The sequence below is a fragment of the Rana temporaria genome, chromosome 6, assembly GCF_905171775.1.
Source record: "Rana temporaria chromosome 6, aRanTem1.1, whole genome shotgun sequence".
Lineage (NCBI taxonomy): Eukaryota > Metazoa > Chordata > Amphibia > Anura > Ranidae > Rana > Rana temporaria.
This window is the reverse complement of record NC_053494.1, coordinates 154,315,519-154,331,715: the sequence shown is the minus strand read 5'-3', so window position 1 is coordinate 154,331,715 and position 16,197 is coordinate 154,315,519. Positions and strand designations below refer to the sequence as shown.

Sequence of the window (16,197 nt, the reverse complement as noted above, 5' to 3'; positions counted from 1 at the left end):
CTTGAGATGTGTCTGGTTGACACTCCCATTTTGATGGCGCCTGCAAAGTTCCAGGGCCATTGCCACTTGGAAGCACCAGATGCATGACCAATGATCTTTTGAGGTGTCTAACGCTTGTGTTCTTACAATAATTGTAAGGAGGAGTTCTTTCCACTGCCTACCATTGTAAGGGGACATTTTTCCTGCTAACCCCAAATAAATTGGTTTTAGTAGTGGTTCCTCAGAACCTAAAATTATATTAATAGTTTTTCTGAGGTAAAAAAGGGTTTAGAAAGTCTGATTTAGGGTAACCTAAATGCTGGCTTTTATATTGTAGACAGATCATTTAAATAGACCTCAGGCCTCGCTGTATATCAAAAAACATCTAACATGATCATTGGGCAGTAAAACATTTGCTTGTACTTGACAACCTCTGTCCTTTTCCCCCTGACTCTAGAGATGGGTAGATGCTGCACCAAAAATAAGGGCACCATTTTCTCTGTGTGAACAGAATTTTCAGAATTGTACAAGACTCGGAATTGTGTTCCTGACATCGTTTTAGTCAAATTTGGGCACAGTGAGACTGCAAGTTAAGCTAGGTTTCACATCTGAGGGAATGCGTGAAAATCGCACACATTTCCACATCCACAATAAAAATACACTGCCATTTAGCAGATGCATGGAGTTGCCATTAGTACCTCATAGCACCCACAGATCAATTTCCCTGTGGCTGTGTTTTTTAAAAGGGTGCAGGAACCTTTTCCCTGGGTTGGGACCTTTTTCCTGTGTTTTCTGTAAATTCAGCGGCCCATTCAAACGCCATCTGGAGACCAGCATAGTGAGATCCGAGGCTAAGGGAAGAGAGTCTATATCTGACTGTGTAGTATCTGCTATTAGTCTTTGACAGCTGTACATCAGAACTGTCAATTGGATATGACAATTGCACTTGTAAGAATAGTAATCCTGCATTCATCATAGAGGGAGAGTCATACAATAACCACTAATTGACCACTTTATAAAAAATTTCATGAAATGAACTGTAAAATGAACTTGCCTAACTAGGTGGCTGATACTTGAGACAACCAAATATTTTCAAATGTGTTAGCGTCAGTTAAAACCGATTTGTTTGCCTTGTACAAAAGAGAACGCTTTTTGTCTAAACATCTGGACACACTAAAAGTGGTAAGCTTGAGATATATTAGCTGGATGCTGTTAAGCCTCCTCACTCTCTGAATTGTCATGATCAAATATTAATGGTCCATCAGCAATGCTCAGAGGGAGCTTATATTGCATTTGTGAGTAAAGCGTTGGTAATGTACAGTGGATCTATGCACTTTTTTTTTTTCAAAATCCCAGGGCACTGGGCCATTCAAGGCTAGCGTTGCATTTTCAATTAGATTCTGAGTGAATCCCTGGCATGTGCAGAAGCAAAACTGGTACACAATTAGCTCATTGTTGCTTTAGCTTTGTGCGGAGAGGATCTAAAGGACTGAAAAAAAAGGAGCCAGTTGCAAGAACTGCTATTGATGTGGAATAAGGGAGTTGCTTATTTCATGCAGCCGCACTTGATAAAGGAGAAACTACAGCTATCATCTAATAGCAGAGAGAGTCTCTTTAAAGGCGTGTGCCAGGGGCAAAACACTTGGACTTCTTGGCTAATTTGGGGTTTCAATTTTTTTGTTCAACTGCCATCACTACAATATGGAGCCCAACAGTCCCAAAAAGATACAATTTGCAGTTCCATTATTTCAAAGTCCGCTGGATCCAGAAGCCTCAGAACAGGTAAAAATTGGTTTTCTTATTTGCTGAAAAATTACATTAAAAATAAACTTATGTTTATTATATTTTAGGTTTCATGGTAAGTAACATAACATATTAAATAGTTGCAATTTGATCTGATTTATTGTATATGTATTTAATTATTGATGTTGCAACATGGTGCAGTATACTTGGCACCTTACATTAAAAGCAGAAGTACCATATTATTTCTAAAGTACATTTACAACAAGGGCATTTAGAAATATGACCCTACGCCTTTTGTCTTTACGTTCTGCTGTCCCTTCATATCATTCACGTAGATTGATGGGCCCCATCCATTTTCTTAAAAGGTCTTATAAAATTATAACTGATACACAAATCTAGTTTCTCCTATACTTCTGTGTACACAGATAGTACTATGCATCGGTTTCTCAACTGTATTTTTTTTTATCTGCGTCCGCTTACTAAGCATTTTTCACAAAACCATTGATCTCTTTCCAAGTGAAAGAAAATGTATAGTCTCTGAATTTTCTGCATAGTAAAGAAATGTTTCTGTTCTATTGCCTTAATACCTTAGGAATGTGCAATTACTTTTAACATGTTAATGTGAACATGAAAGGGACCATGCTCTGCTTAAAAACTCTCTATGTTAATACTTGGGGTAAATCCATTAATAATATCTTAATCTGGAGAATGTAAAATCTCTTTGCATAACTTACTATCCTTTACGGGTAATTTATGATTTATACACTAAATATACTCATTAAAAATCCTAAAATTTGGAGGTCATACCCTATACATTTTTTACAGTGGGTTTGTTAACCTTTTTCCTTCTGCCAAAAAAGCACATGAATTTTTGCAACAAATACTTTAGTGATTGTAGTTTTTTTTTAATCTGTGGATCTATGCATATATATTTTATAAAACACCAGAGGTCACTTGAAGCACTTTAGATTTGCATGGTTCAAAGCATCGCAGATTCCAGTTTTCTCAAATTCATATATGTTCTAATTCATTTGCTTTAATTGATCGTGTCTATAAGAGGAATCACTATTGAACTTCTTTAAAGAATGTGCGTGGATGGATACAGTGTCAATCAATAAAATCCAACTGGTTGGGTGAGGCTGCATCAAGAAAGAAAAGATTGTGCACTTTTCTACGGGGGAAAGGGAATGAGCAATCATTGTTTAGATAGATTTACCAGCAGTTATATGAGCATTTGCGATGATCAGGTGTACGTGTTATGCTGACCTACTGCCTGAGAACTAAGGCTGTCTGGTGTTGCACCTGTTCTCTAGCCCTAGAAATTCTGGATGAACCTTGTTTCTGTCCTCTAGTCCTGACACAAATACAGGGAGGAGGCTTTGGTGACAGCCTGTCTGTTGGCCTCCTCACTATCAAACTGTAAGTACACCCAACTGTTTTAGTGCATGTAGTGAGATGAGCTGGGCAAACACAAGACAGAAAGGGCCAGATTCAGCATTGAATTACGCCGGCGTATCTATAGATACGCAGCGTGAATTTAAAGCTGCGCCGGCGTATCTTTTTTCTGTATTCAGAAAGCAAGATACGCCGACATTAGCCTAAGAGATCCGACTGGCGTAAATCTCTTACACCGTCGTATTTTAGGGTGCATATTTACGCTGTCCGCTAGGTGGCGCTTCCGTCGTTTTCGGGGTAGAATATGCAAATGACCTAGATACGCCGATTCACAAATTTACGTACGCCCGGCGCTATTTTTTTACGTCGTTTACGTTAGGCTTTTTCGGCGTAAGGTTACTCCTGCTATTAGGAGGCGCACGCAATGTTAAGTATGGCCGTCGTTCCGGCGTAGAAATTTTAAGTCGTTCGCAAATAGGGCTGGACGTAATTTACGTTCACGTCGAAACCTATGACGTCCTTGCCGCGTACTTTGGAGCAATGCACACTGGGAAATTCCACGGACGGCGCATGCGCCGTTCGGGAAAAACGTCAATCACGCTGGGTCACCAAGAATTTACATAAAACACTCCCCCCTCATCCACATTTGAATTACGCGCGCTTACGCCGGCCCCATTTATGCTACACCGTCGTAACTTAGAAGGCAAGTGCTTTGTGAATACAGCACGTGCCTCTCTAACTTACGGCGGCGTAGCGTAAATACGATACGCTGCGCTGCCGTAACATTGCGCGCCCCTACCTGAGTCTAGCCCAAAGTGTGTATTGCTGACTGTGATCAGGGTGAACATCAAGAGTGCCTCACACTGACCTAAAGCTGGCATACATTCAAGATATACAGCAGGTAAAATAAGTATTGAACACGTCGTCATTTTTCTAGGAAAATATATTTTTCTAAAGCTATTGCTATTGACATGAAATTTTCACATGTCGGTAACAACCCATGCAATCCATATATACAAAGAAACCAAAACAAATAAGTTCAGAAATTAAGTTAAGCGTAATAAAATGGAATGACACAGTGAAAAAATATTGAACACGCTAATTGAAATGTATTTAATACTTTGTACACAATCCTTTGTCTGTAATGACAGCTTCAAGACGCCTCCTGTATGGAGAATTTAATGCCATGCATTGTTCAGGTGTGGTTTTGACCCATTTTTCCAAACAAATGGTCTTCAAATCTTAAAGGTTCTGTGGGCCTTTTCTGTGAACTGATCTTTAGTTCTTTCCATAGATTTTCTATTGGATTTAGGTCAAGTGATTGTCTGGGCCACTCCAGCTTTATTTTCTTTGTTTTAATTTAATTGAGAGTTTCCTTGGCTTTGTGTTTAGGATCATTGTCTTGCTGAAATGTCCACCCTCATTTCATCTTCATCATCCTGGTAGATATCAGCATATTTTTATCAAGAGTGTCTTGGTACATTTTTCCATTCATCCTTTCAATGAAATTAAGTTTGCCAGTACCGTATGCTGAAAAACAAGCCCACACCTTGATGTTCCCACCTCCAAACTTTACTGTTGGTATTGGGGTGTTTTTGGGTTGATGTGCCATTTGACCTGCAAACATGGTGTGCATTATGGCATCCAAAGAGTTAAATTTTGGTCTCATCTGACCAGATTATATTCTCCCATTATTTCACAGGCTTGTCTAAATGTTGTGTAGCAAACTTTAAACAAAAGCTACCAAATGCTTTTTCTTCGGCAATGGAGTCTTGCGTGGTGACCGTGCATACAGGCCATTGCAGTTGAATGCGTTACTTATTGTTTTCTTTGAAACAATTGTACCTGCTAATTCCAGGTCTTTCTGAAGCTCTACACAAGTGGTTGTTGGCTCTTGGACAACGCTTCTGATAATTATTTTCACTGCTCTGTCAGAGATCTTGCAAGGAGCGCCTGGCCATCAGTTGAGACTGAACCAGCTGATATCAATTTGCACTGACAAAGGGGCGGTATTGCTTTCTAATTACTGATAAATTTCAGCTGGTGTCTTGGCTTTCCATTTCTTTTTGCACCTCCCTTTCTTCATGTGTTCAATACTTTTCCCTGTGTCATTCCATTTTATTACACATAACTTAATTTATGAACTTATTTGTTATGGTTTCTTTATATGAATGGATTGTATGGGTTGTTACCGACATGGTGAAAATTTCATGCCAATAGCACCTTTATAAATATATTTAACTAGAAAAATGGTGACTTGTTCAATAATTATTTCCTGAACACATTATTTAATGTTCTGTGTATATGGGGTATTAGCATCCAAAATTCTTGTAAATACTGTTTTTCTATTGTCAACATTCATGCATTAAATATAACTGGAATTTAAGAGTTTATTAAGGAAGGACTTCAATCTTCCCCTTTCACACGATAAGCCTGCTCTGATCCACCTGTCTGTTTTTCAGGCAAATATGAGCGGGCCATCCATCCCATCTGCCATCCGATCTGCTCAAGACAGATGTATGGCGATTCATACGTCTGCCATTCATATTTTTGGATCAGATCTGATGAAAACATGCTGTCCGTTTTCGTCTGATCCCCTTCTAGTAATCAGTGAGGCTCTGACAGGTCCCTCCCTCGCTCAGTGAGCTAAGATAGACCTGTCATCTGCCTGCTCAGCAGAGATCAACGGAGCGATCTCCTGCTGAGCTGGCGGACACCGCTGAGTGGATCCGCCCCCAAAAGGGGCCTAAACAAAAACTTTAGAATAGTTTTCTGGCAAAGCTGTTTTAACCTTTAAGTTGAACCTGTAACCAATTCTGTCAGTTTTGACTAACTAATTGGTTTTAAAAAATAATTGTATTGAATTAAAAAAAAAAAAACAAGGAAATAATATTGAATACAATTGAATTTTGTAATAGCAATAGACTAGATTATAGTAATGGGGCATGACTCGTAATAGAAAGCGCATGTAAGCAAAAGGTTAGTAGAGAACGTTTATTAAAGGGTATATAACACGTCTGAATGTAGATAAATGAGTATAATGATATGAGATAGGTTGGACAATGAGGAGTCCTACGTATGTCAGTCAAGGCATGACAATAGCTAATCTGTATCAGACTTATAAAATTTTCTTCGTACAAACCAAAAAACTATTTCCAGCAAGCCAGCCAATATGCATTAAAAACAGAGGTTTACCTTTATATGTGGAAGCTGCACTGCCTTGTCAAGGCCCCTCTGTTCTAACTCTGATCTTCGAGAGTCTCCTTTTTGGTCCATATAAAGAAATGGATAAATTAAAGAGAAATTAAATGGAGACCCCTTCAGCTGATGCTGTTCTTTGCTGGGCTTCTAGTGTGTGCCTGTTTCTTTAAGTAATGGACTGCCTCCAGGAATACCAGCCTTTAATTTACCCATTGCTATAGACCTTAATATGCTCCAACATGGAGACTCTTAAAAATTAGAATTGGTACAACAGGGCAGAGGGTATTGACACGGCAGTGCAGCTTCCACATATATTTGCAAATATTGTGATTGTTGCCTGACGAATCACGGTAAAATCACACAAACAGGATCGCTCCTGTCGCCCAAAAGATGTTTCAGAACTTCTTTTGGGTGACAGGCGCACAGCAATTCTGTTTGTGTGATTTTACTGCGATTCGTCAGGCGACAATCACACCATAATCAGGGTGCCATTGGAAATGACGGAGATCGCAGGTGCTGAATCGCGGCAATTCCACCCGTAAACTGGGACACCTAGATGTGAACAGGACCTAAGCCCTGATGAGGCGGTAGTGTGTTTGGTCCCCAAAACATGGCTTTATTCTGGAATGAATCAGTTTTATAATTAAATTACTTTGGGCTCTTGTGGCAGCAATAAGGAACAACCGTGTTCATTATTGATGCCACATTAGCAGCCAGTAAGTGTTTCTAAGTGCTAGCATGCCAATGACCTAAACTAGTGCAGCCATCAACAGTGTCCCTGAGCACAGCCAGGCCAGTGCAACCAGCCACAGTGTCCCTGATCAATGCCACACCAGACCAGTGTAAAAGCAACCGTGTCCCTGATCAATGCCACACAAGACCAGTGTAAAAGCAACAATGTTCCTGATCACTGCCTCACCAGTCCCAGTGTTGCCAGACCAAAGTAAGCCAGCAACAGTATTCCTGATCGCAGCCAAACCTGTGACGGTGTCACCAAACCAGTGCAGCCAGGAGCGATGTTCCCGACCTCTAGCCACACCATTGCCTATGTCACCAAAGCAAATGTAACCATCAATAATGTCCCCGATTGTCTCCACGTCAGTACAGTGTCACCAGAGGCAGTGCAGTCAGGAACAATATTGCCCCTGCCTGCCGCCTTAACTGAACATGGACTGTTCATTGACCGTGTTTTTTTTCTAATTCCTAGACTGATCATTGGCCTGTTTGCTTACCACACCTCTACCTGCTGCCTGAACTGCCCTATCTGCACATCCCACTACCTATGTTATTGAGAGACACCAGTCATAGTTAGCCCCTGCAGACAACTGCACTCTTGGAACTCTTTTGTTTAGCCTTTGTTTAGCCTTCTTTACTTCCTGACCAGTGGCATTCCTGGGGACAACCACATACCAGTCGGCTAGGCTTGCTTAGCTTATAGGAATGGGACTGCTATAGGTGACGCAACACTAAGCAATATTCCCTGACCATTCATACAGCAGGAAGCCACTTTCACACTGAGGCACTTTACAGGCGTTTTAGCTCTAAAAATAGCATCTGTAAAGCACCTCTCCTATCACTCCAGTGTGAAAGCCAGAGTGCTTTCACACTGGAGCAGTGCACTTGCGGAACGTTAAAAAAAAAAAAAAAGTCTTGCAAGCAGCATCTTTGGGGCGGTGCAGGAGAAGTGTATACACCGCTCCTCCACCGACCCTGCCCATTGGAATGCATGGGGAGTGCTGCCGAAGCGCCTGCAAATCGGCAGTGGTGCTACATGGGTACAATTAACCCCTTTGGCCGCTAGCGGGGGTTAAGAGCGCCCCACTAGTTGTCCAAAAGCACCGTAAAGAAAACGGTAAAGGCAAAAGCAACAGTAAAACGCCACTAAAACTAGCTTTACTGTAGACATCCTCACCGCCCCAGTGTGAAAGTAGCCTAACGGTAAACTGTTTTTAATACAATGTTAATTTTTGTGATGCACAACATACAATATCCAGTAGATAACAAGTCTTTGGAAACGTCTCACATGTGGTATTGCCATACTCAGTAGTAGTAATAGAATGTGTTTTGGGGAGTAATTCTAAATATGCCTGTGCTGTGTGTAAGGAATATCCTAAATACATTTTCTTTTTCTTTCCAAATTTTTCATAAACTTATGGCAGAAAAATTAAATCTTAATTTAACATGTCTCTTTAAAAAAATACCCTGGATGTTTACTCCCTAAATGTGGTTAATTTGTAGGCGGTTCTACTGTCCTGGAACTCTAGGGTGTAATTCAAAATATGTCCATGCTGTGTGTGAGAAATATCTTAGTAACTGTGGATAAAAAAAAAAAGGGATCTTCAAAAGACTCATTATGCCTCTAATTATGTATGCTGGATGGTCTGCTTTGCAAAATGTGGTCATTTTGTGGGTGTTTCTCCTATCCTGGCACATCAGGGCCTCAAGAAGTATGATAAGTAAATAGGAAATCACATGCATTATTTATGCACCCTGAAAGCCTGAAGGTGCTTATTGGCTTTTGGGTCCTCTATGCTTTGTAATGTTTGGGGGACCAGCTTGATCGCAGGACACAGGCTTCTTAAATCAAAACTGAGGTTTATTAAACTTAAATGGCTTAGCAGCAGTAAAAACAAAAGAAATAACAGTCTCACAGACTTGTACAGCTCAGAACTGCTATCGCAGTTAAACAGTCCTTCCAGGTAAGTCCTTCAGTAGCAGGTTTTTAGGCAGGACACTGCCAAGTCCTTTCACAGCTTTTCATAGCTTCCACAGCTTTCCTTGTCCACCATTCACCATGCATTGGACTCTCCTACACTCCTTCTCTCTCACCTGCACTTCCTGTCTGCTTTAAACTACTTCCTTAGACAGGTGCATTAACCCTTTCTGTTCCCTTAAAGGCACCACAGTCCAAACAGAGGGGAAATATAACGTCCTTCCAGGACCCAGCCATGGCGTCCTGTACATATCCCCCCCTGTGCCCCAACGCCAAGGAGGTGGAGGCAACAGTGGAGCTCAAACAATGGACTCGGGAGAGGGCATCTGCATTTTGATGCAGTCTCCCGGGCCTATGCTCCACTATAAACTTAAACTCTTGGAGCGCCAGGAACCACCTGGTAATCCTGGCATTAGTCCCTTTACCTTGCCTCAGCCACGTTAAAGGGGCATGATCAGAAATTAACCTAAATTTCCTCCCCTAGAGGTAATATCTGAGGGACTCCAGAGCCCACTTAATGGCCAGACACTCTCTTTCAATAATAGCGTAGTTTTTTTCCGCTGGTGTCAACTTCCTACTGAGGAAGACTACTGGGTGCTCCTCACCATGAACAACCTGTGATAATACAGCTCCCAATCCTACATCGGAAGCATCAGTTTGGACAATGAACTCTTCAGAAAAATTGGGCGCTATCAAGACAGGGTGTTGGCACAGTGCTGACTTAAGCTCCAAAAAAGCCTTCTCAGCGTCTGCATTCCACTCCACCATGACCGATTTCCGGCCCTTAGTCAGATCGGTCAATGGAGCCGCCAATGTGGCAAAGTTGGGTACGAACCCCCTGTAGTATCCCACCATGCCCAGGAATGCACGTACCTGCTTTTTTGTGAGGGGGCGGGGCCAACTCTTTATAGTGTCTACCTTGCTGACTTGAGGTTTCACCACCCCTCTACCCACGATATAGCCCAGGTATTTCACCTCCTCCATTCCCAAAGCACATTTTTCAGGGTTTATTGTAAACCCCTCCTTCCAGAGAGAGTGCAGTACTGCCTGGACTTTGGGCAAGTGTGACTCCCAGTCTCTGCTAAAAATGACTATGTCGTCCAAGTACACTGAGGCATACTCCAGATGAGGTCGTAAAATCCTATCCATTGCTCGCTGGAACGTGGCTGGAGCAGTTTGCAGTCCAAAAGGCATTCGTCTGTACTGAAAACTCCCCTCTGGGGTAGAAAAAGCAGTTTTCTCTTTAGCAGCCTTAGTTAATGGGATTTGCCAATACCCCTTGGTAAGGTCTAATGTTGTGATATACCTGGCTGGACCTAGTCTCTCGATAAGTTCATCTACCCGGGGCATGGGGTAGGCATCAAACCGTGAAACCTCATTAAGTTTCCGGAAATCATTGCAGAATCGCAGAGTCCCGTTGGGCTTTGGTACCAACACAATCGAGCTCGACCACTCACTCTGCGACTCCTCAATGATCTCCAGGTCTAGCATCTTCTTTACTTCCTCTTAAATGGCCTTCCTTTGAGCCTCTGGGATGCGGTAGGGCCTGACAAAAACTTTGACTCCAGGTTCCGTGATAATATCATGCTTTATGATACTAGTTAGCCCCGGCAAGTCTGAAAACTTCTCTTTATTTCTCTGCAAGAACTCCTTTGCCTGCTGACTTTGGTATTTAGATAGGGTATTTGCTACTTGGACACTCTCTACCCCAACCTGAGGCTCAAGTCTTGCACTAGCCAGGGAGGTCACCAGTTCCCTGTCTGTCCAGGGCTTTAACAAGTTGACATGATATATCTGATACGGTTTCCTCTTGCCTGGCTGGTGGACTCTATAATTGACCTCTCCCACTTTTTCCACAACTTCAAAGGGTCCTTGCCACCTGGCTAAGAACTTACTTTCCACAGTGGTAATTAGCACCGCTACTCGATCCCCCACTTGGAAGTGCCTTATTTTAGCAGCCCTGTTATAGACCCGTCGTTGAGCCTCCTGGGCCTTTTGCAAATGCTCTTTGACTAGCGGCATCACGGTTTGGATCCTTTCCTGCATTTGGGAGACATATTCCAGGACACTCTTATGCTGAACAGGTTCACTTTCCCACTCCTTTTTAACCACGTCAAGAAGTCCGCGAGGTCTCCGCCCATATACCAACTCAAAGGGCGAAAACCCCGTGGAGGCCTGGGGCACTTCCCGGATAGCAAACAGGAGAGCTGGTAACAGGCAGTCCCAATCTTTCCCATCCCTTTGTACCACTTTCTTGAGCATAGACTTAAGGGTCTTATTAAAGCGTTCCACCAACCCGTCCGTTTGGGGATGGTAGACCGATGTGCGTAGCTGTTTAATCCGGAACAGCTTGCACACATCGGCCATAACCCTTGACATAAACGGGGTACCCTGGTCTGTGAGTATTTCCTTGGGGAAACCAGTCCGTGTAAACATCTGGAATAACTCCCGGGCAATGGCCTTTGAGGAGAATTCCTCAGGGGTAGCGCCTCAGGATACCGGGTGGCATAGTCAAGAATCACCAATATGTAGGAGTGACCTCGAGCTGACTTTACCAAGGGACCCACTATATCCATGGCTATCCTCTCGAATGGGACCTCAATTATGGGCAGAGGGACCAAAGGGCTCCGAAAATGAGTCACCGGCGCGGTCAACTGACAGGTGGGACAAGAGGTACAGTATCTCTTTACCTCTGCTTTCAGACCTGGCCAGTAAAACCGGTCGGTGATCCGTGCCTCCGTTTTTTCAACTCCCAGGTGTCCCCCTAACACATCGTCATGGGCCAGGTCCAGAACCTTTCGTCTATATTGTTGGGGTACCAACAATTGCTCTACCACATTTTCTCTCTCCTTGGTAACCCGATACAGCAATTCATTATATATTGCAAAGTGTGGCCACCTCTCATTCGCACCTGGCTCTTGGGGAACCCCATTTACTACTACAACTTGTTCCCGTGCATGGGCCAAAGTGGGGTCCTGCATCTGAGCAGTCCCAAATGCCCCCTGGGGAACACCCAAATCTGGCAGCGCAGGGGTAGAGGCCACTTCCTCATCCTCTTCCCCCAGCATTACCTGAAGTGGGAAAGGCTCCTCCCCCTTAGTGTTTTGGTAGGTCTGTGGACCACATATCTTGACATCCTCAATAGTATCAACACTACTTTCATCACCATTAACCCAATCATTAGCATTTTCCTCATCTGGGTCCACATTAACGTTTGGCAGTTCAGGGTTATCCCTCTCAGCAGCAGGAACAGGGGGGCTAGTTTCTCCCCAGTCTCTGAACTGTTCTCCTTGTTCCCACAGTTTTGTAAACAATGGACAGTCTCGTCCTATTATAACATCATGCACCAAGTTCTTTACCACCCCCACCTCTTGAGTAACAGTGCCACATGCTGAGGAGATAGACAACGTGATGAGCGGGTACTCTCTAGTGTCCCCGTGAATGCATACCACCCGTAAAGTTTTTCTTACCGGACCGATCTTCCCAATCACTCTAGGATGAACCAGGGTTACCATGCTTCCAGAGTCCAACAAAGCCCGGGCAGGGAGGTGGTTCACTTGGACTTCACACTCAAACTTTTCCTCATCCAGGTCGAGGTGTGTGGTGCACACTTTATGGGCACAAAAAGACCCCCTCCGAAGAACCCCGCATTCCATGGGCTCCTCTTGCAGTGGGCAGTGTGTCCGGGTATGACCCCAGGAATGACATCGCCAACATTGTACATCCCCTCCTCTCCGAACAGGAACAGAACGCTGAGGAGGTACCGGGAGTGACTCTTGGCCTTCCAGGGTGTTTGTCCCAGGGCTCCTTGGAACATCCTTTCGAAGGGCAGCAGTTGGTCGAACAGGCCGTGACAGACTAGGCCCTATGCGCTTGGTAGGTCCGAGCAGGTCCTCCACCACGGTATATCGTTCCACCATCTCAACAAGGAGGTTTGCGGTTTTGGGGTCTCCATGGCTGACCCACCGTTGAAGGTCATCTGGAAGGGACCGCAGGTATCGGTCCAGCACGACCCGCTCCACGATTTGGGGGCCGGACAACACCTCAGGCTGCAGCCATTTTTTTACTAGTTGCACCAGGTCATGCATTTGAGACCGGGGTGGCCGATCTGGACGATATTTCCATTGGTGTACACGTTGGGCCCGAACGGCCGTAGTCACCCCCAGACGAGCCAGAATTTCTGCCTTTAGCTTTTGATAGTCTTTAGCATCATCTGGTGGCAGGTCAAAGTAGGCTTTTTGAGGATCTCCAGTGAGAAAAGGAGCAATGAGGCCAGCCCACTGGTCCTGAGACCATGCTTCTCTCTCCGCTGTCCTCTCAAACGTAGCAAGAAATGCCTCGACATCATCGCTTAGGGACAATTTCTGTAAAAAATGGCTTGCCCTCACAGTCACCTGGTTGCCAGGGGCAACAGCCGCTGGCTCCTGAACCTGAGACAGCCGCTGCACCGCTTCCTTTAAGGCAGTAACCTGAGCTTGCATAACCCCTTGCTGGGCTGCTTGCTGGGCTGCTAACTGGGCCACCAACAGGCGAGTATTTTCTTGCTGCAGAGCCAGCGCCTCTTTGTGGTGTTGATTAGCTTCCTCATGGCGAGTCTGCGCTTGCATGTTAGCCAAGGTCAGCTGTTTAATTAGCTCCTCCATTGCTTCAGCTTTCAACGTTTGTGCAGCTTTAACCCAGGACATAAATCCAATGTACTGTCCCTTTAAATGTCAGTTCAACATAAAGTCCAATGCAAAAAGAAAAAAAACGTTTTTTTTTTTTTTTCTCTTCTTATGCCTGTTATTCAGTCCTGCCCGCATTCTCCACCAGTGTAATGTTTGGGGGACCAGCTTGATCGCAGGACACAGGCTTCTTAAATCAAAACTAAGGTTTATTAAACTTAAATGGCTTAGCAGCAGTAAAAACAAAAGAAATAACAGTCTCACCGACTTGTACAGCTCAGAACTGCTATCGCAGTTAAACAGTCCTTCCAGGTAAGTCCTTCAGTAGCAGGTTTTTAGGCAGGACACTGCCAAGTCCTTTCACAGCTTTTCATAGCTTCCACAGCTTTCCTTGTCCACCATTCACCATGCATTGGACTCTCCTACACTCCTTCTCTCTCACCTGCACTTCCTGTCTGCTTTAAACTACTTCCTTAGACAGGTGCATTAACCCTTTCCATTCCCTTAAAGGCACCACAGTCCAAACAGAGGGGAAATATAACGTCCTTCCAGGACCCAGCCATGGCGTCCTGTACAGCTTCTAAGCAGCAAAAAAGTATCACACATGTGGGTATCCTCATAAACAGGAAAAGTAGAAGAATGGGTTTTAGGGCAAGTGTGCCTGTGGGGGGGAGCTCTCGTCCCCCCCTCTTTTCCTGCAGCCTGCCAGGTTGCATGCTCGGATAAGGGTATGGATTTTTGGAGGACACCCCACGCTATTTTTTTTTTTATTATGGTGCAGGGTTCCCCTTAAAATCAACACCAGACCTGAAGGGTCTGGTATGGATTTTGAGGGGGACCCCTATGCGATTTAAAAAAAATTGGTGCAGGGTTCCCCCTAATATCCATACCAGACCTGAAGGGCCTGGTATGGAATTTGGGGGGACCCCCACAATTTTTTTTTTGTTTTCATTTCGGTTCATTTTTTTCAATGTCTTTTACATGTATTGCCGGGGACCGGACAATTCATTATAGCTGCAAGTAGTTTAAATTACCTTTTTTCATTTAGAAATGTCATTTTGTGCAGGGACTGTTCTAAACAGTGGAAAAATGTACCACTTTACAGGCATACTATAGACACCCCCAAGGTCCCAAATTTAACGGAATATTTCACTTTTATTGTTTCAGTTTAAAGGTTCACCCTTTAATATTACATTGAGCTCACTTCAGAGATTGACCGTATGTTGATCTTTTTTTCTTTTTTTTTTTTTTCGTACATACCGTAGAATTGCTATTTTCCCCCCGGATTCCGGGTCTTGAATCCTGCGGGACTGAGCGTGTCTATCCAGCAGGCAAGTGATTGACGTGATGACGAACACTACCCCGTTGCATATGGAGTGTCACAAGTTGCCGAAAGAAGGCGAGTCGGCGCTATACGGCGCATGCGCACCGACGTTCGGCTTCTTTCGTGACGCTCCGTATGCGACAGGGCTAGTGTTCGTCATCATGTCAATCACTTGCCTGCTGGATAGAAACGCCCAGTCCTGACGGCTTTACCACCCGGAAGCCGGGGGAAAAAATAGGGATTCTACGGTATGTACGGAAAAAAACGATCAGCATACGGTCAATCTCTGAAGTGAGCTCAATGTAATATCATTTTTTTTTTTTTTTTAGGGTGAACCCTCGCTTTATTAAAATCACTGCTCCAAAAAAAATTACGTTTTTTAAAACTTTTTTTTGCATTGATACCCAGGTCCCCAAACACTTTTTATGACAATACCATGCATATAAGTCTTTAAAATTAGCACTTTTTATCTCTCCCATAGACTTTTAAAGGGTATTAAGCGGCTTTGGAATTTGCAGCAAACACCCCAAATTGTTTGCTATTCGGGCTCCTTCCTATTCCAGAGCAGACCAGATGTCCCAGTGAGTCTCTAGTTGCATTCATTCCCCCATGTGTTTCTCCAAGTGTTCCCCGGAGCCCCCCTTTGGATCCAGACCTCTTCCCTTTTATAGAATAGGGGAGGGAGGCTGAACCCCAGCAAAAGCCTGCGAAAATACCAGGGAAAACCCATTTCCCCTTGACCTGGGCAGATGGGTGCAAACTAGATAAACAGTAGACTGGCTACCTACCTACATGCCCATACTGTATGTGATAAATAACTTCAAAAACTTTACAATTTCAAAGAGCTCCCCATGCCACTGGTTCAAATGATTTGACAGAGGGGGGATTATGGCGTGGGGTTGTTTTTCAGGGGTTAGCTTGGCCCCTTCGAACCTGCTTGTCTCTGTTTTAGAGCAGTGTTGTGCATTATGTTTAAATTCTACACATATGGGAACTCAAATTCTGTGCTTAATGCAGAGTATATGCATGGCTGTCAGCAGTGCCTTTGATTACTAGATTCCTTTAGCACTTTTTCAGCTGAGCAAAATATCTATATGCTTTTTTTTGCAACAGTTAAATTAATCATGCAAGCTCAATTGTGTACACATGGGAACTGGTTTACTGTGCCCTGTGGATTT

At 43.8% G+C, this 16,197-nt stretch overlaps 1 protein-coding gene across 1 annotated transcript in view; it reads left to right on the top strand.

Moving 5' to 3' along the window:
- Positions 1 to 1,015: 1,015 nt before the first annotated feature.
- The window catches only part of PPP1R1C (protein phosphatase 1 regulatory inhibitor subunit 1C), a 76,232-nt gene continuing 61,050 nt past the window's right edge, over positions 1,016 to 16,197 (top strand). The window contains exon 1 of the mRNA XM_040357637.1: positions 1,016 to 1,761. Coding sequence (XP_040213571.1) covers positions 1,681 to 1,761 — 81 coding nt within the window. The 5' untranslated portion in view covers positions 1,016 to 1,680. The remainder of the gene's footprint in view (positions 1,762 to 16,197) is intronic.